Source organism: Bactrocera latifrons, unplaced genomic scaffold (assembly GCF_001853355.1).
Source record: "Bactrocera latifrons isolate USDA-ARS-PBARC rearing strain unplaced genomic scaffold, ASM185335v1 scaffold_39, whole genome shotgun sequence".
Taxonomy (NCBI): Eukaryota; Metazoa; Arthropoda; class Insecta; order Diptera; family Tephritidae; genus Bactrocera; species Bactrocera latifrons.
In genome coordinates, this window is record NW_017537034.1 from 711,671 (window position 1) to 732,746 (window position 21,076).

The following is a 21,076-nucleotide window of genomic DNA, read 5'->3' on the forward strand; positions in this document are numbered from 1 at the left end:
GTTTTTTTAACAAAAAAAAAAAAAAAAAAAAAAAAAAGAATTTAATGAACAATTGAAAACTGAAAAAAAATTCAATAAAAATACCGCAAGACTTATTTGACAACCTATTATTATATTTGATAGCTGGATTTGGAACGAGTTTACTGATATCCTCTGTTAAAATTAAGGCATCTACTTCGCCTATATATACTATTGTACACAAATTCCCACTTTCCGAGAGAATATCTTCCCCACTTCATAACGGCATTTTCACGAAGACTCATTTTCGGTTAATTTTTCATGGTTTTACGCGCAAATTAATTTCGTTTTAAACTCATTAAGCGATGACAGCCGACCAAATACTTGCCACTGCCCAGCAGAGTGTGGAAATTAAAAAAAAAAAGCAGGAAAAGTTATAACAGCCAAGTGGAGAGCAAAGTGTGCTGTAAAATATGCGGAAAACCAATAACTTCGGTACATGACAACAACAGCAATAACGCAACGCGCACAGCAGAAGACAACAGTGGTGCGAAAAAATTTTCATTTCATTTGCACTTGCAACACAGCGGATCGCGTTTGGGAGGGTGTCAAATATGAGACAACAAAATGGGTGTTAATGTGCAGAAGCGAAGTGACAAAACTTTCGCAGCGACGAGTGAAAGTTGGCCGGAGAGACTGGCGCCAGACCAAGCAAAAAACGCAGTGAATAGTGGCGGATTGAGAAGGTTTGAGGGATGGAGGGATGGAGGGGTTAACATAAAGTGCAAATATGCTTTGCATAGCGAACTTTGGTTGCAAGTAGTTGGGCGAATGGGCATGACAAGTGGCGTTATTCACTTTCACTTGCAACAAATGACGAGAACTAAAAACAAATTGAAAATGTTGAAATGAAATTAAACAAATTTGTTTCGGGTGCACGACGCGGCGGCTAACAAGCACGAAAACATGTTTGCCTTGTTTTTTACCTTCGCGCTTTGCACTCGTCCTTTTCGCTCAGCCACAGTCGAAAATTCAGCGCGTATTTCGCACAAATTTTAATAATAACGGTTGTTGGGGAATTTTCTGACAGCGAAACAACTTCAAAATAAAAATTTGTTTGTCATTTGCTTTTTGCGCTGCCACTTTCCGCGGCATTTTGCTATGAAAACGCATGAATGTCGATTTGCTGGCTGCTCTTTTTGCCTGCACCGTTCCCGTTTTCAGAATTTTTTCCTCTCACCAACAATGAAATGCATGTTGTTTCGTTGAAAATTCCACTAATACCCGGGAATTAAACTTCAATTAACTTTGATTTTTTCTACATCAACGCCCACGCCACTTCAGCGTCGGCCACACTAAGTACGAAGCAGAGAAAGCTGGCGCTCCAAGCAAAAGCCAGTCAGCATAAAGCGCGTGGTGTTTGGAGGTCTTTCAAACCCCTCAAAAAAGCCAAATATACATACAAGAACAAAAATCAAATTATGTTACGCGTGTCTGTTTCAAACTCACAGACACCACCGAATAACGGTCTGCGCACCCAAGCAGCCCCCGACAATCAGCTGAGTCTACGTCTGTCAATCCATCTTCGCATTATCATCGAAATTTCACCCCTCCTCCAACGATTTTTCACTCAACAAACATGACTTGGCTTTTTGCGTCCGAAAAATTTCCTTCAACTTTTTTCAAGTGAACCGGAATGTCATGACATGATGGCTGCCAACCGTGGCTGCGTAGCGCGGCAGTGAGCAAAGTGCAAAATGCCATTGCAACAAGAGTGGCAGCCTTGGATTGTCTTGGAAAAAAACAACGAAAAAACTACAACAGCAATAACGGTAATATTTCGTTAAAGACACAAGTCACTTTGGGGCCCATCATCTTCGCTGGCGCATTTCTCAGGCGGCACGCATTCATGCAGAAAAGTTGTCTCAGGTCTTGCGGGAGTTTCGATCGGCGGGGTGTTTGAGCGTGCCTTCACTACTTGGCTGCGGCATGCGTTAGTCTTTTGCCAACCCGTTGGAGGGTTGCATGCTGGCGTCTGTAGAGACACAAGCACCCCCACTACTCACTGCGCTCCTGCAAGCAGAGTCTATATCCCGCATGCGGTTGCAATGATTATTGCAAGCATTTAAAAGTTATTAACTCTTGAGGGTGATTTCCATTTTACTTTCGCTTTTTCGGTTTTATTTTATTTACTTTTTTGTTGTTATAGTTGGTGAGGGTGCACAGCGATTTTCGTAATTTCAAACTGATTTTGTACTTTTTAAGTGCTTGGGATTAAGCCGTTTGCGGCGTTGGGGTGTAATTCTACACCGCCTTCTATAAAATGTAATATTTTTGATAATTTATTGTTTTGGGTGGAGATTTAAAAAATCAATAAGTGCTTTAAGTTTACATTTTGGGGGAAATTCAATAGAGTTGTAGAATTAAAATGTCAACACTGATATTTTAATATCAAAAATTTTAATTTTTGAACTATAAAGGAAGTGTCTTAAACTGTAGCTTCTCGTTCAGTAAGGAATGGTCAACAAAATCGGTCTGCTGAGCGTACTATTCGAAATACTAGCAACGATCTTGAGATCCAGCATTCATTATTGGATAATATTCGACCGAATAGACCACTTCCAGCACACTATGAAGAAAATATAGCAGCCGTAGCTGAGAGTGTAAATGAAGACCGTTCGCAGGAATACAAACGAATTCGACGTATGGAACGACTTGGTGCATTTTATGTCGAGATCTTAACTTGAAAGTATACAAAATACGGCTTGTGCAAGAATTGAAACCGCTTGACATTCCAAGCGACAGCGCTTCGCTCTATGGCCCTTGAAAAGGCCGCTTCACCGGTATCGTTTATCATATACCAGTTGAAATTCGATATGGATTCAATGAAGCAAAGAAATTTGTTAAATTTTACAAATCTTGCACCATGAAATATTGAAAAAGTGTTATATTTTTTAATAAATAATAAAGATATTTTCGGATTTGATGGTATGCCCTAAATGCGTTATAAACTTGGATTATGGTTAAAAAAGAGTACTTTAAACGGACCGTCAAGCGTTAACGATCTGGAGTAATCTGGGGTTGCTCTAATGAATAGAACTGTGAGGTACCGAAGCTGCTCTCTTTCAGGACTAATTCGTTTCTACCCATAGAGCAAAGTCCTTAAATTTAATCTCTATTAATCATTTTAGTTACCATGGATTTCCGGATTTTGTTCATATCCTGAACAGGGTATATGATATTAAGCTTGTAACACCCAGATGAAGTGTTGGAGACCATTTAATATATATATAAGTATATTATATATATTTTCATATGAAATTCAATTTGATCGAGCTGAGTAGATTTAACCATGTCCGTCTGTCTGGCCATTCGTCCGTCGATATGTCGCGTATATACTAGTCCATCAGTTGTTGAGATATCGATCTAAAATTTAGTCCACGTCCATTTCTCTACAAAATGCTTCTCATTTGCCCAAATCTCCGATATCGGCATATAACTGAATATACCCTGAACGAACAGAATCAAGAGCTTGCATGGAAAACTTTTTTGTCAGGCAATTTATTTTGACGAAATTTGGGTTAATGCCTAAGACATTATTGCAACCTCCAAAGAAATTGTTTAGATCGGACCACTACATCATACAACATCATGAAGAAATCACCGATATCGGACCGCTATAACATATATATACCATACAATTTTTTTCTAAATCAGTTACGTGCGATTCAGTTGGCCGCAGTACATATATTTTTAGTTTGTATGAAGATTATACAAAAAAAAAAGGCAGTAATATTCATACTATTGGGTGTCAGACAGGAATTCTTTCTAGAACCACTTAATATGCCAAAATAATTACACAGCTCATTTAGAGCACCAAAGCCACTGAAACACAATTATTGTATTAAATAAGGAAAATGATTTTCTGGATAGCTTCAAAATTACAAAAGAAAAAAAATAAAAAAAAATTGCCTCCAACTCTATAGCGCCTTTGATGCCAAAAGCACAAAAAGAATTAAACAAAAAAAAAAAAAAACCGAAATTACTCCACTTTCAGTTGACTCACTTTTCGCGCCTTTTAATTAGATGCAGAAATGCGTTCGCGTGGAGGTGTTGAAATGAGGCTTTCAGGCTTTTCATTTCATTGCGTTTTATTTCACTTCAATTGCAATCGGAATTGCATTCAACTCACCGCAAACAACAACAAACACATACACACACACAATTCGTGGCGATTTATTTGCAATGCAAGGCAGGTGGCACAAACAAATGAAATGAAAGTGAAAAATGCATTCAAGTGGAGTAATGAATGCTTCCGCCAGTGAGTGTTTGTATGAGTGTGTGTAGGTGGGAGTATGCTTCTGTGCTGCTGTGTGTATTTGAGTGCGTATGTGTGACAAGTGAAACCACAAGCAAACTGGTGATGGCAAAGGGAGTGCAAATGCAAAGGGAATAAATGTTTTAATATAAATATATATGTCCATAAAAATATATACACATGTATATCCTCGTGTATATATAATTATTTATATGAAGGTGTGTGTGTTCTACCTAGTAGGTGTTATAATTGCCGCCATGCAACACTCCAGCAAAGTGAGTTGCAATGATATGGCCAAAGGCGCAACTGAAAGCAGGCTCGACAACAGTTGCCCCTCCAGCCACGGTTTGTGGCAATCAGTTGGTCGCTATGTTGTGAGTTATTGGTGGTGCCAGCAAATTACAGGAATCGGAATGAAATGTAATTCATTAATAATTTAAATTGGTAGAAGTGCGAATTTTTGTTAACATTAAAACCTGAGAGGCTAAGTGCGCCGTCATCAAACGGGTTTTTCTCGGCACTGTGTTTTTGAAGTCGGTTGGCAAGATTTTCGAGAACTACTCAACCAATCTGCATGAAATTTTACACAGTTCTTAAACACTTGAACGAAGGAGTAACATTCAAATAGATTTATTGTCATTAAAACTGACCAATGGAAACCATGATAATCATTGCGCTGAAATCTGGCCAGACGTTTTAAAAAAAAAATAACTACAAAAAAATCTAAAATATATACATATATAGTTATTATTTTTTAAGAATTACGAGATATACAGCGAAACCGCTATTTGCAGTAATAGTTGGAACATCTCTTAAAATCTTAGTCCGAGCGGAATGGGAGCAGTCGGAGCCTTAATCGGAGATGACAAAATTTGTAATATAATTGTCGACTCCTCCAATAAGCGCACCATTCGCGACTTGATACAGTTTTTTTAACAAAAAAAAAAAAAAAAAAAACAGTAAGTTCAGCATTCGAACGACTTTTTGTTAATTGACGAAATTGTTAATACAGGGGACATTAATACTGATATAGATATTATCACTGGCGACAATGTTACTGAAGAATTATCTGAAAGAGAAACCGAAGACCTCAATGAAATATTCATATATGCTCCCAAATGAAATCATATTCTGAAGTACTAGAACGGTTACATTAAAAAATTCGCTAGTGATAAGTTTAATGGATTTCAGAGCGCCAAAACTGTTGAAAATCACCTTGAAAACAGTTCAATAAAAAAGGATCAAGAAAAGTTACGTCGAAGAGTAATTTACACAAACGAAATTATTGATACATGTTACAATAAAAATGAAATATGTAAGTTACAACATAAAGAAATGTAATTATTTAAAAAAGAAAACACTTATTTTTATTTATTTCTTTAGTTATATATTTTAGTAGACACTTCTCACAAGCGGAAAAAAATTGCGGATTTGTCAGTGCCCGATTGCCATTGGCTTCACTGTATATATACATTTTTTTCAATTATGTGTTCTTCAGCTTAAATATATTTATGGAAAATGTTTCGATTATTTTTAGCCTATTAGTACTTTAAAGACGCTTAGTGAAGATATTCACAATAAATTTATACTTTATCATTTGGAAATAATAGCAAAATTAGTATTATACGCGCTGAAAAGTATGCAATATCTGTCATGATTTCTGCTTTTTGATAAATATATCAGTAGCAAAGACCGAACCAGTCTATTAGTTGCCGAATGAGAAAAGTCCATGATGATAGAACTGAATTGTGTTTTGATGATTGTAATTGATTTTTTAACAGTTTCAAACATAAAAACCAAAAAAAAAAAAAAAATACTTTGCCATTCTTATATATAAAAATATCTCTTTCTAGACTTTGATGATTCTGTCTGAATGGCAACTATATGTTATAGTGGTCTGATCTGAATAATATGTTGGTAGATTGCTAGCGTTGCTACAACCACCATAATAATCGATGTCAAATTTCTTGAAGATACCTTGTCAAATAATTTGATTTTGAGCAATTAGTTTGTATCGTAGCTATAGTAGATATATGCTACAGTGCCCGGAAATTTACCGTAACCACGGATTTCAGAAGGATATTTCTGAAATGAGTGACTAGTTCGTGCATTTAAACAAAATTTGTGTTTTTTTTTTGTAAAATGGTTATAAATCGGTTATTTTATCTGATAGCGATTTTCGATTATTTTGAAGACTATTGTTTTGCATTTTAGGTGCCAATATACTAGTATTATTATTCCTTTATAAAATTTAAATGGAATTTTTTTAAAAAAAATTTTAAGGAATTTATCCTTAATAGTAATATGAGTTCTACTTTGTTCCTCGAATTAGACCATATTTCAGGGGGATAACTACATACATATTAATAACTAAAATATGATTGCGTGTTCGAGTTTTAAGAGCCAAATGAGAAAACCAAGCAATCCAAAATTATAAAAACTCAATACAAAGGGTAAAGTGGTGAGTAATTGCCACAAAAGAAACGACCGGAAATGAAAACGAATATTTCTTTGTTTGTAATTTTTGTTGTCGCATAATTTTAATTGCAATGCGTTTTTTTTATTTGTTTCCTTATAAAGGATATAAACTGCAATTTTTATGAACCACAATTCGTGTCCCACCTATAAGCACAAGAACAACAATGTATGAATGCAAGTATGAAAGTGTAATAATTGCGAACCCTCAAGTCTATAACAGTTAGTCACGAGATATTTGAAGTGTCTTAATTGCATTATTATGTGTCAACACAAATAAAGAAAAGTATCAAGACTCGATGGGAAAATGAAAAAAATGTTGGCGAACGAAACAAAAAACAAAAACAAAAAGAAAGAATAATAAAAAAAAATATAGAAATAAATGGAAAAAATTAGTTTCACAAAGCAGTAGCACTATCGGGCGCCGTCTGGTGAATACATCAAAAGGATGTTTTTTTATTTAATTTTTTTACGCTATGCTATACAAACATATTTATATATATGTATGTATAAAACCATATCAGCTTTAAAGCAGCATGAGTCAACTTTTATCGAACTAGGTACGAGCATTCATCTTTGTCTGTGCCTTTTTTACTTATTTCGCTAATAAGTCGCGTAGGTTGTGGAGTCCATCCCAGGACTATAGGAAAAATAATTTGAGCTGAATTAAGTTAAGTAGCAGACGTGTTTTACTACATAGTTGTGCTGTTTATTAATAGCATTAGTGCAGTGAGACAAGAAAAAAAAACAGAACTTTTGTAATATGGAGCCTCATTGAACTTAATACCCTACACAGGGGCACGAAAAGGTCACCAAAAATGCAAGATAACGTAACATCACTTTTCATACTATAAGTTTACAGGCGAATTAAAACGATAAAAGAGAAAATACTCATATTAAAACAAAATTTAAGTTTTGGTTATAAAATGGTTAAAAAATGCCTATATGTTGGTTATATATAGGTTATATATGACAGCAGAAGCTGAACATTTTATATATGATGTAGTGAATCGTAAGCACTAAAAAACTCAATTCCGATTTTTTTGTTGAGACTTTGTCTTGCATTTTAGGTGTCACACATATCGACTTTGATCGATATAAGTTTCAACACTGTATTAACAACTTTTTCATAAGACAAAAACTGTTATAAGTAAAAACAAAACTCTTTCAGGGTCATCTACCCACAACTAAAGATATTTTGACACTTTTATCTTTGGTCAAAATTGTTGGCTTATTTAATATTAGTTCCCTTAAATCAAATTCTGGAGTTCTTTTGACTTAAAAGTCTTTCGAATATGAACATATTTTTGGAAAAAAAAAATTATCAGGACTTATAACCTTTAAAGTTGAATCGTATATCTCACCATGATGAAATGGGACACCATACTGAAGAGATATATCAAAAAAGATGTAAAAAATATGCCGCCTTTCAGTCAGTGTAATTTTGTGGTGCCCAAATGAAAACCCCTATATGTTGCTTAAATCACTATAAAAAGTTTTAAATGATAAAAAAATTATGCTTCTAAATACTATTGAAGCTTTACTGAGGCATGCTCTACAGAAGTAAGCTCACTATTTAGTGCTCGAACGAAAATATTTGTACAAAAAGTTGTTTGTGAGAAAGAAAAAATCTAATAGACTCGCCATAAAATGAAAAATATAACAAAATACAAATAATTTTGGAATAGTACCATATAAAAGTGGTAAAGTGATTTCAAACAGAATCAGAGTTTTCGACAAAAGTAAGGTTGGTTTACTTAAAAATTGAGAAATTGAAGAAAAAGAAACTATCTAAGAAACTTACCAATAATGATAAAGGACACTGAAGAAATTTTCGAACTTAGTAAGGACCATATGAGAGAGATGAGCTCAGAGTATAAAGGCGGTTAACTGTTATCAAGCAGAAACAGAGTTCTCGACGTAAGGTTAAGTTATTTAAACATTAAATTGAAATTGAAGAAAAACAAAGAAACTATCTAAGAAAGTCACTAAAATTATACGTGCCTCTGATGAAAATTTCGAATTTCCACACAATCATATGAGGAAGCTGAATACGGACCGAACCAGAAGAAGTTTGAAAAAATGCTAGAATATAATTTCAGTAAAAGCAAAGGAATTAAGGTAGAAAATGGTGAGGCGAAAACTGTTTGACTAAAAGGCCTGGAACTGAACGAACCAGTGAGGTTGGAAGCTAAACCATCATTGATATCTATGATTTGCACAATCTTAAAATTTTTCATACAACACGTTAGATTACTTCCTTGTTCAAACAATATCGTGGGCTTCGAAAGCATACTCATACTAGTCCAAGTCGATGCCAAATATGGCAAATTCGCTTTAAAGGACTTTATAGATTTTGATAGGAAAAAAAAAAAAATTATCAGCAATGCTCTGCATTGCAACGACAGTTGGGCCTATGTAACCGGTATGAACCCGAATTTTCTTCGCCGTCAACTCGCCAGCATTCGCTTCAGCAATATTTACTGCCGCTACAACAACGATCGCTATAAACCATTGAAGAAAAATGTCGATAATTTAGGCTACTGATCTATCAAGTGATGTGTCAGGTTTTACTTTAATAATACACCATTGATTTATTTTCGCAATTATTCGATTATTTAATTTTAAATTTTTATTTGCAATTAAATTGCAATTATTAAAATTTCTTTCGCTGAATTTCCGTTGGCTTCGCTCTTTCAGCACTTCATATTCATTACACTTCACATTGCAAATTAAATGTGGCGCATAAGTATATACGTGTGTATGTGCGTGCGTGTGTTTGCATGTTTACAATKAATTTTGTTATTGTAAAACAAATTTTTGACTATACATTTTTGCGTAAAAGAATTTATTGAAAATTTTATCACACGATTTTTATTGTTAAATTAAAACCTTGTGAAGAACTTAAATAAGAATTCATTTAATAATTTGCAATTTTTTAATTAATACGCACAGCCTCATTAGTCGATTGATAGTTTTGGTTGTAAAAATTTAATTAAGAATTTGGAAAAACAAATTATTTTCAATAAAATTTAATGAATAACATGAAGAAATAATTTTTACTGCAACGAAGCTATTATACCCTTCACAAGTGCATTTGTTATATCATTAAAGGGCATATAAAATATTTTTCTTAACTTCGATCGGTCAGTTTGTATGGCAACTATATGCTATAGTGGTCCGATCTGAACAATCTGGTTCGAAATTATGTTGTTGGCTTAGAAATTAAAAAATTTTTGCTACATTTCTTGGATGATATCTCGTTAAATACAAAATTTTTACCGACAAGAATTTGAGTTTCAATTCTCAGTTTGTATGGCAGTTATATATTTTAGTGGTTCGATAAGAACCATCTCTTCGCATATTGTGGCATTACTTTTGGAAAATAATTCATGCAAGTTTTTTCAAAATATCTCGTTAAAGAAAAAAGTTTTCCATACAAGGACATGAGTTTGAACTCTCAGTTTGTATGACTGCTATATGACCGATATATAACTGACAGACATCAGTGATTTCGACAAATATTTAGCATCTTAAAAAGAAATGAGCGTGTGCAAAATTTCAGAACAACTTCTCAAGAACTGATGGACTATTTCCCGTAGGTAAGCAGGCAGATAGATGGGCATATCTAAAACCACTCATGTCTTCAAAGCGATCATTAATATAAATACTTTATAGTTGCGCCGATGTTTTCTACTGCCTTTTACAAATTTCATGGCAAGCAAAATATGCCCTATTCAGGTTATAAAATCAGGAATGCTGGCAGTAGATATGCGCCATTAGACCGATTTCTGCAATTTTTGGCTGCAAATACGCGGAAGAAAGCTGAATATTTAAATATATTATAATATTATGATGTTTCACACATTGAAAAATGTATAGGGTTTGGTTTTTAAGTAGTATGTTTTACTAGAGTGAAAGCTTTCAAGACTATTATCAAATTGAAATCATAATTTTGACGAAATCAATTCATGACTGGAATGAACTTTTGTTAAATAAATCAATGTCAGTTTGACAGCTAGTTCGGGTGATATGACTCCAATGATCGATTTTTTGCGTGGTTACAACCAGCTGATGATTTGCGCAGATATATTATTTATGACTGATTATTTGGAAACCAACATTTGTCGCCTTATTGGCGAAATGAGCCAGATTATAATAAACAGGTGAAGGCTGATTTTTGATACGGACGAAGGCAGCAATAGCTAGCTCTAGTGGAGTACCCCAAGGCTCAGTATTAGGCTCACTATTATGGAACCTCAGTGCTCAGAAGACAGCAATCAACAGTAGTGGCTAAACAATTAGTCGACCTAAGAAATAAATCAATGAGTGGCTACATCTTCTATGGCAATGGTGCTCTTCTGTGAGAGTGGAACTGGCGGAGCACAAAAAAGAAGTTTTGCTCACAAGCACGATGAAGTTGGAAGAACGAATAGAGCTCACCATTGGGGAGTGCGAGATTGCTTCATAGCCGTATTGTAGTATCTGGGAGTAATATTGAATTCCAAATGAAAATTTAAAGAACACCTGACGTAAAGCTAACAAAATTTATAATACTCTGAATGATATATAATTATAATGCTCTATTGAGATAGATAGAGACTGCGTGCGATTTTTAATAGCAAACGCAATGAGTACCGTAATAATAGTAGGCAGCTCCAATATGGATACAGATATTGAATATAAAAGCATATGTTAAGCAAACAATTGCGTGCATAGGCTTTCTGCAATTCGAGTAATAAGTGATTTCCGGACTATATCAACCGGCGCGGTTGAAATATTAGCCAGTATGTCGCCCATTGTCATCCAGAGAAACGAACTCGAGCGATAATATCAGCTATCAGCGCCAGTATCAGCAAAGACAGCGGAGAGGAACAAGAGCACCAAAATGTGGCAGCAGCGGTGGCAACATCATATTCCATCAAAAGGCGCTGGACCCATAGACATACACCGGACATCCACTCGTGGATAGACAAATGTTATGGGGACCGGGATTTTCATCTGACCATAATACTTCGTGGAGATAGGTACTTTAGAAACTAAATTTATAGATTTCACAGTGACATTAGTTCGAACTGACAGACATGTACAGAGTACAGAACTGAGACTTTTTCGACAGATTTGGGCTGCTTCAACTTCAACTTTATCGCTATTTGTTTGAAATTCTTTTCAAATACTAAATACCAAACGCACATTTTATTTCATAAAATTTATTTGATACATATAACAGTTATATAACTCTGAAAAAATATCAGTCATGGACCCATACCCATATTCGCTATATAGGTTTTAGGGCATGAGAGTACATTATTTAAAAAAAAAAATTCTGGAAAAGTGTTGGCACGATTTCCGCTAAAATGATTTTTGTAAACTTTAATAATTTTCGAGTTATTTTTAGAAGTTTTAGTGGCACTTATTTAAACAAAAAAGTCTCGCTTGAGAATTTTAGAAATGCACACAGTTCGATTGTGTCGTGATTCAGAAGACTTTGAAAAATATATAATTACACGTGTGTGTACATTTATTTCGATTTTTTTTTTATCTCGCAACTTATTGTGCTTGTCTATTCTCACGAAAGGCGACTTTGCACATCCAGAACAAGGTCTGCCCTCTCCGCAAAATTCTATGAAACTATTGGAGGCATTTTTCAAATCGCTACGAAAATCATACTAAAAATTTATTATGAAATATTTTCGATTTCCCATCTCAACTCTGGCCCAAAATGTATAACAGCAGTATTCCTTGTTAGTGCCCGTACATATGTATGTATATTATACATTCACAAACACCCACACATTATTCATGATAAGTTTACCCCCAAGAGTCAAGGCATTTCCATGCAGGCCCTTTAACTTGATTGAACGAAGTGCAGTCCCATTTAATTATTGCAATTTAAAGTGTTCTAATGGCGCTAGAAATTGCATGGACAAAGCACATAAATACTCAGGCGCATGCATGTATGTGCAAGTAGTTGTGAGATAACAGTGACACACTCCAATGCATTTGTCTGCACCCACACGAGCGCAAGTGTGCGTGGCTTTATCTGAGTGTTTGAATGACACACCTTTGTCATGTGGCATGTGCCACATTGCCACACTTTGCGAAATTAGCTGGAGAAAGCAAAAAAGTTGCGTGACAGGGGGCAAGAGACAAAACAAAGCAGGAGAGAATGTGAGAAAATTATAAAAAGCGCTGGGGGAAGTCAAAGTGCGCGCTGAACAATCAGAAAAAATATGTTCCGTGTCACATGAATTAAAGCAATTATGCAGTTTTTGCTGCCGTTTGCATTTTAAAATGCATTAAAGTTGATATAAATGGATAAACGTGTAGAAATATTAATAATTAACTAAACGAAAGGAAACAAGTGACGGGAGTTCCACTCACATAATTAATATTTACTGTTTCGGTCTCAGAGGAAATATAATTTTTTCAGTTGCAGAAATTAAGGCTTTAAAATATTATACCATATAAGAACATCCTTGACAGTTAAATCGAACTCTGCCGAATCCCATTCTGCTAAAGAAATGTTAATTGTAATTGCCACATAGTTGATAGCAAAAACTCCCTTCCAACCCAATGTCCATCTGCTAACAATTAAAGAGCGATGAAACAAACAAGCAACTGGTATAAATAAAATAGATTAGTAGTCTGTAGAAAGAATTGGCATAAACTTAGTTGAAGATACTCTCTTCCAACTCTATAACCGTCTGTCAATGCTTAAAGAGTGGTGAAACGAACAAGCAACTGGTATAAATAAAATAGATTGGTGTTCTCTAATAAAGAATTTGCATCAATAGCAAAGGCTCCGTTTGCCAACTCTTGAAGAGTGGTAAAATGATCAACCCACTGGTATAAATAAAATCGATTTCTGGTCTTTATAAAGAATTGATATAAACTTGGTGGGCAAGACTCTCTTCCAACCCAATGTCCGCCTGCCAAAACTCAAAGATTGGTGAAACGAATAAACAACTGGTATAGATAAAATAGATTTATGGTCTTTAAAAGGAATTTTCATAAACTTGGTAGCAAAGACACTCTTCTAACTCTATAACAATCTGTCAATACTTAACGAATTGTGAAACGTAAATCAACTGGTATTTAAAAAGAATTGGCTCACATTTGATAGCACATTCTCTTCCAATCCAATCATCCACTGAAAGAATGTTGAAACGAGCAGACAACTGGTATAAATAAACGTTTGAAAAGAATTGACATAAATTTGAATGCAAAAACTTTTTGGTTTTACTTAATTCCTAACAAATCCAGCTGAGTCCTAACAAAACGAAAATATTCTAAATTAATTTCTTACTCATAGATGTAACTCTTAAATGAACCTCATGTTATAAAGGTATAGATGATAATCAACGTTATTAAAGGAATATTCACGAAACGGTTTTGAAGATCAGTTAGACCGAAGAGAGTAAATAATTCACAGTGTTCGTGTTTAAGTGAAATAAATTTGGTTTCAACTATATTAAGGATTCTTATAAACCCAGATACATTCTTGAGGTTCAAATCGTCCGAAAGGTGTAAAAGTAAATCTCAGGCATTATATTAAATGACAAAAAGGACAGACAGAGGAGTGTCTTCAGAAAATATTTTATATCCTGAAAATCTGAACCGGCTGTTTTAACTTCTACTCTTTGCGGATGTTTCAAATTTCAAACAAAATGCTTGCTCGACAAATTTCGATTGTAAAGACATATAGGACTTCCGTTTGAATTAATTGGGAAAGGATTTTAAAATCAATATCAGCTGTTGTACAAATAAATATGAAAAATGGTTTCGGTACAGACAGTTTTTCTTTCTAGACGGAGGCCTCATGTTTTACTGAACTTCCAAATTTCCTAAACCATTGTAAAGTAATTCTCAGTGATGTCTGGCTTTCAACTTGAAAATAAACGATATTAACAAATCGAACCCAAGGTCAGTTATTCCACATATTTTAGCGAAACCATAAATAAAATTTCAGAAACTAGTCGTAAAATTTATTAGAAGAAAGATCTAGATCGGCCCGGTAGATAGGTAGACTCACTTTTTTAAACGCGTTTTTCTTGAAACTACTTTTTTCCACACGATACCGGCATTATCTCAAGTTCTATACAACCGATTTACTTGAAATCTTGTGTGAACCTTCTTTATATATTCCTTTATCCTTTATCTTTATATATTCCTTTATCCTTTATCTTTATATAATCCTTAATCCTTTGTTTTTAATATTTTAAAAAAAAAAAATAGGAATTTCAAAAAAAAAAAAACAAGCCTAAAAAATTATTTTTATTTACAGGCAGTCGCCATTTTTCAAAACAATTTTTTTTGTGTTCCCTAAAATAGTGACTATAACAACATCCTTACTGATTAAGAATCCTTTGATTTTTTTTTGTAGACCACCAGGAGAGTCAGAATCAATGTCACCAGGATGCGCCATTTTTTTTACACCTGTCTCTCCTCTCTTGTTTTAATTTTTAATATTTTTTTGCATTTTTTTTTTCTGTGTTTTAAGATATCAATAAAAACACCATAAAAAAATGGATAGTAAAATTTTTTTTTTAAATAAAATTCAAAAAACTGCCAAAATTTGATTTCTAGAGTAGAATACCCCCTTAAAGATTGAAGAAGCCTGAATTAAGGAATTACACTTATACTCGGTCTACTTGACATATGTACATATTTAGGAATCCAATAAGAAAAAGTAGAGAGCGCTCCACGCTACGAGTATCAACGCAACAATCAATAAGTTGCACCTTACAGCGGTTGTCTTCCAAGGATAATAAATGACGACTGCACCCATTGCAAGTGGCAACCAAGTTAAGTATGATGTGGCACGTAGCACGTAGTAGTACCGTTGCATGCATACATGAATTTGCGCAAACAGCGATAACCAGCAAAACAAACACGGCTTTATGCGAGAGTACAGTAACGGTAGTGGTGAAGTTTTAATTAAGGGATAGCCGCATTCAACATTCGTAACTGTGGGCATATCCTGTGGCGCTGTTAGTGCAGTTTGGCGTAAAGATAAACAGCTGACAGGACTACAACTGCAAATTACATAAGAGGAAGTGACATAAACCGATACAGGACAGCACCGCCTTCGTGTGCGATTTACATATACGTATTTATGAAATGTATGTGTTTGTGTGGGTATTTATATAGGTGACAGTGCAATCGGCAGTTTGTGTGTTAATATTTGTCGTTTAGTCGCAAGCTAGTGACAATATGCCACGAAGTGAAGGCACACACTCGAAAGCTCGCTGCAGTCCAGCAAAGGCGCTCTCTTCATGTTGCACTGTGTTGATTTCATTGCGGACGGTTTGTTGGTTGTGCTGTGGCTCAGAGAGCTCTAAACAGGCGTGGGCACTTTGTTGTCATAGATGACACTTCGCGGTGTGCCATATGTATATGCGATACAGAAAGGGTGGTCCATATATATTTCTTTACAAATATTAATTTTGGCAAGGATAGCTATTTCTTGGTAATCTTTGCAGAGTCATCAGTACCTTTGCGAAAAATGAAGTGCCTTACGCATAATTATCGCTAAAAAATAAGGCACCCTCCGGAGCTGCTCGAAAATTTGCTCAAAAGTTCTGAAGACTGGCAAAGTAGTTGACATTACTCATAATCTCGACTCGGCAGCGGTCTCAACCCTTCGACTATTACTTTAAAGCTAATTTTGGAAACAGAATTCATTTTATTTGCTTACAAGGTCCACTTTGATTCAAGAGGAGTTGGAAGAGGATAATAAAATTTCACTAAACTTTCTAGTTTCATAAAAAAAAGTGACTCATTATCGAGCTTAACTCTTCGACCATCACTACAAGGTCGATTTGGGCTTAAGGACAACGATTTTTCCCAAACTACCAAGTTTCTTAAAAAAAGTGACTTGCCATCGAGCTCAGATTTGATCTTAAGGATATCGATTTTTCCCCAAACTGCCAAGTTCCTTAAAATAAATCGACTCACCATAGAGCTCAACCCTTCGACCACCACTACAAGGTCGATTTGGGCTTAAATTACAATAATTTTTCCCTAAACTTCCAAGTTTCTTAAAAAAAAGTGACTCACCATCGAGCTCAACCCTTCGACCACCACTACAAGGTCGATTTGGGCTTAAAGGACAACGATTTTTTCCTAATCTTCCGAATTTTTTAAAAACAAGCGACCCACCATCGAGCCCAACTCTTCGATCACCACGGCAAGGTCGATTTGAGTTTATCGGACAGCAATTTTGCCGTAAACTTCTAAGTTTCTAACAAAAAAAGATAACGATTTATCTCAGCAGAAGGGTTATCGATCCGAACAGCACACTCGGTACCGGTAAGCCTATCCGTAGTTATTCTTAAGGTAATGTATTTCTAAAGCGATTACCTTTACTCTCGATTCTTGACATCATTTGGACCTTCATCTTTGAGCTTCTAACTCTAGAGCCCATTTGGAGCAACTCTAAGAAAGACATTGCCATAATGAATAATTTTTTTTGAGAACGAAATTCAAATTTAACATATCGGAGATTATAATCATTAGATTACACGAACAGTCACGAAATAAATTAGATCCAAAAAGAGAACATCGACCAAGCCAATAATGAGTTAAAGTTAGAAACTGTCAACAAGGTCTTGAAGATTAGACCGAATATCAAAAGATAAAAAGCACACCATCTGAACCACCCTGTAGACCTGTAAATGCAAACACCAAACAGAGGGAATATACAAATAAATGCATAGGGATTACGCTCCCCATGACAACAAAATTAATTACGCCTAAACAGGCCGTATGGGTCGCCGATTGTGAATCCTTTTGCCCAACAAACAACAACACACTAAAAGACAATTGCAATTACAACAAAGACAAAGACAAACTCAAATAGTGAAAACGTATGAATAGTGGCAGCAAAACTGTGTAACGCATATAAAAGCGGCATAAAAAAGCATAGACGCAAAGAAAAATAGTGGAAATACTAAAAACGCGGAGAACAAAGCGCACTACGTGATATCCACGCAACTAAGTGGGCGAAAGTTCGCTATTAAAAGCTTTGCCGCCACATGCGGCGTCGAGCTGTGTGTGATTTCGTTAAGCTCGCAGGAGTGCTAACTAAACTAAGCAAGGATTTATATGGACTCAGACTATATACCACACTTTAACTGTAAATGTATGAATATTTCAGTTTTTTTCTTTTTCATAGGCGCTGTTATATCTTCCATGTCTGATATGTATTTCTTTCTCCAGACGCTGCAGGGAAGTCGCAGCCAGGAAATCATATTATTTTAACGCTTTTAATGATTTCACCGTTTGATTTTGAAACACGCTGTGTAACTTTAATATTATATGTTCATTAAGAAATCCGTATTATTAAAGGAACTAATAATTTTTTGGTTGTAAGTAAGCTGTATTTTTATTGACAGCGAATTTTAAGAGACTGGATAACCTACTACATTTATGACTAAAATCACATAAATTTAAAGTAGTGAGAAGCTGAAAGTTTTTCAGCTAATTTTTGTTCAGCGATGAGACTTATTTCTGGCTCAATGGGTACGAAAAAAAGAAAATTGCCGCATTTGGTACAAAGAGCAAACTGAAGAGATTCGAGAGCAGTCATTTCATCTAGAAAAAACAAAGGTTTGGTATAGTTTGTGGGGTTGTGGAATCATCGGTGCATATTTCTTCAAAAATTATGACGGTGTGAACGTAACCGTAAATGACGACCACTATCCCGCCATTAATGCATGAAATTGAAGCTCATGATCTCGGCGATATTTGGTCTCAACAAAACGGCGCCACCATCCACTCATCGCATCAATCAATGGATTTAGTGAGAGAACACTTCTGTGAGCAGATAATTTCCCTTTTTGATCGTGTGATATTACACCGTTATACTTTTTCCTGTGGGAATATGTAAAGTCTAAAGTCTGTGCGGACAAACTTTTTCCGATTCAGGTCTTGGAGCAAAACATCATGCGTATCATTCGCCAGTTACCAATCGCAAACGAGTCCCCGAAAATTGGCCTCAACAAACGGACCATCTGAGAAAAATAAATGCCAAGGCATGTTCTTTCGAATCATAAAAAACATTCCCTCTTAATTTTGAAGTCGTTGGGTTTTTTTTTTTTCAATAAGTAGGGAACCCTGAAATATTACCCTTTATTAATCGATCGATTGTGGTATATATAGATACGGATGTATTAAAAGTAGAAAAACAACAAATTGTCGACAGTGACTAATGAGATAACAAAGCTTCGTAGTTCAACAAACAGAACAAAAAGGAAATGCTGTTTTTTATTTCGAATAAAAAAAAACCAAAATTCTGAATATGTTGAATAAACAGAAAAAAAAAACTGCTTCCAAAAACTCACACAATTCTAAGCTAAGTCTCGTAAAGAAACAATCAGCTGTTTGGGAACGGGTTACTATACCTCATCTAGCATCTACTAACCTCAGAACACGATTTTTGGCGGAAGGGCTTTTGAAAAATAGATTTGAACAAGGTATATTATATTTTTATGAAATAGAAATTGGTGGTGAATTGGTATTAAAGATTTGATGGATTTACATTTAGACCAAGTTATATTTGCTTTTTTTGCCTTTTTTTCTTCTAACATAGATATTCATTCTACGATTAGAGAGCGGATCCAATACCTTTGAATAGGGAATCTTATGAAAACGGAAATTTTACAACTTGAATCCTCAGCCATAAGGGAAATTACTGATGTTATTGGAATAACATTTTCAAAAGTTTTTTGATAGAGTGTAAAAGACTAGTGGGATATAAAAAATACGTTCCCTCTCAAAATAGACCCCATGGTAGGAAGACACAGGTGATAATAGACATTTTCACAATTATTTCTTTGAGACCAAATGCCTTCAACATGAGGTTTGAAAAGTAGAAATGTGTGAAATAATACTAATAAACCGTTCGAAGAGTGTAAACAAACCACAGCCATCATATTTAAGTGAAAAAACACCACCGCTACCTAGGACTATCGAATTTAAACAAAACACACAAAACTCTGTTGGCACAGGATGTAATCTCAGGAGTGTCGCCAGGAAATATTTTTTACTGCAAAAAAAGGTAGTTCTTTCTACCTTCTGCTTCATAATCTATCTTTAAATGTTTCAAATTTCTGACGAAACGTTTATATATGCGAGAAGCAGTCCCTCAGTGTTTGAGATATCGATTTTTAATATTGCAAGCGAACTTTTCTGTGAAAATTGTGGGGTCTGATAAAGGAATACTATAGATAGTATATATATAAGGTGGTCGATCAAGATCAAGTTTCTGCATGGAACTCTTTCGAATTTTCTTTAAGAAATTCGGCATGGATCGTTGTGTTCGAAGGCAATGATGTAATCTCCAAAGAAAGTGTTCAGGTTGGATAACTATAGCGTGTAGCTGCCATGCAAATTTACTGAGCAAAATCAAGGAAAACATTTTTTTACACCTTTTATGCTATAAAAAACGCAGGTGTGAGGATTATTATAGATTCGGTGACGTTGAAGGTGACGTTTGTTTCCGTTTTGTTTGCTTTAGGTTTACAGACCAGTGCAGAAGCCTTTGAAATGGAAAATGGATGGAAACGAAAATGTGAAAGAAATAGACTGAAACCCATGTTTTTATGTTGTTTTAAAAGTTATCTACCGCAGTCTAGTAATAGAATTAGAATATTTTGAGCATTCGAAATCTTGTAATTTTTACTATGGTTTTATTTTAACATTTAAACATGCTATTATATCTAAATTAGTGTAATTTACAGAACAATCTTTTAAACGTTCTCTTTTTATAGTACAGCTCGTCTTAAACTCAGCAAAAAGACAGTTCTGCGTAGGTTTTTGACATATTTTAATTTTCTTCATTTAAATTTTATATATTTTACGACACTTTAAAATTGTAGTCTTCTTTTAGGCTCCATAGGACACTAGTTATTTTAAGACCTCGTTCCTACGGCAGTTGAGAACCGGATATTTTATTCGGTTAAGTACTATCAACTGCGCAGAATTATGCCACTATAACAAAAACAACGTTCTAAGACCTATTGAAACCCCCAAAATATTACAAATTTATTTGAACGGATTTTTTTAATAAGATCTACGATACCATGTATAACACCCATTTTAACTTGATTTACACACCTTTTATCCATTGTGCGTTTGGTGTTTCCAATACTACTCCAGTCTTGTTTTTTCCGTTGCGTTGTATTCAAGTTGTTTGCAAATACTTATTCTGTATTTTATGAAATTCTCATTTCCAAATATTTCTTGACTCAAAAATTTTCCCTTTAATTTCGTTATATTTACTTATAATATTTTTATTGATTTTTTAAAAGCATAGAAAAT

The 21,076-nt window shown here is 34.7% G+C and overlaps 1 protein-coding gene across 2 annotated transcripts in view; it reads right to left on the minus strand.

Annotated features, from left to right (window-relative positions):
* The window catches only part of LOC108972283 (kinesin-like protein CG14535), a 239,412-nt gene that overhangs the window by 55,394 nt on the left and 162,942 nt on the right, over positions 1-21,076 (minus strand). Inside the window, exon 1 of one of the 2 annotated variants that reach the window (XM_018938833.1) lies at positions 20,873-20,913. The exons of the other annotated variant lie outside the window; for it this stretch is intronic. Coding sequence (XP_018794378.1) covers positions 20,873-20,883 — 11 coding nt within the window. The 5' untranslated portion in view covers positions 20,884-20,913. Of the gene's footprint in view, positions 1-20,872; positions 20,914-21,076 lie in introns of those variants that run through there. 2 annotated transcript variants of the gene reach the window in all.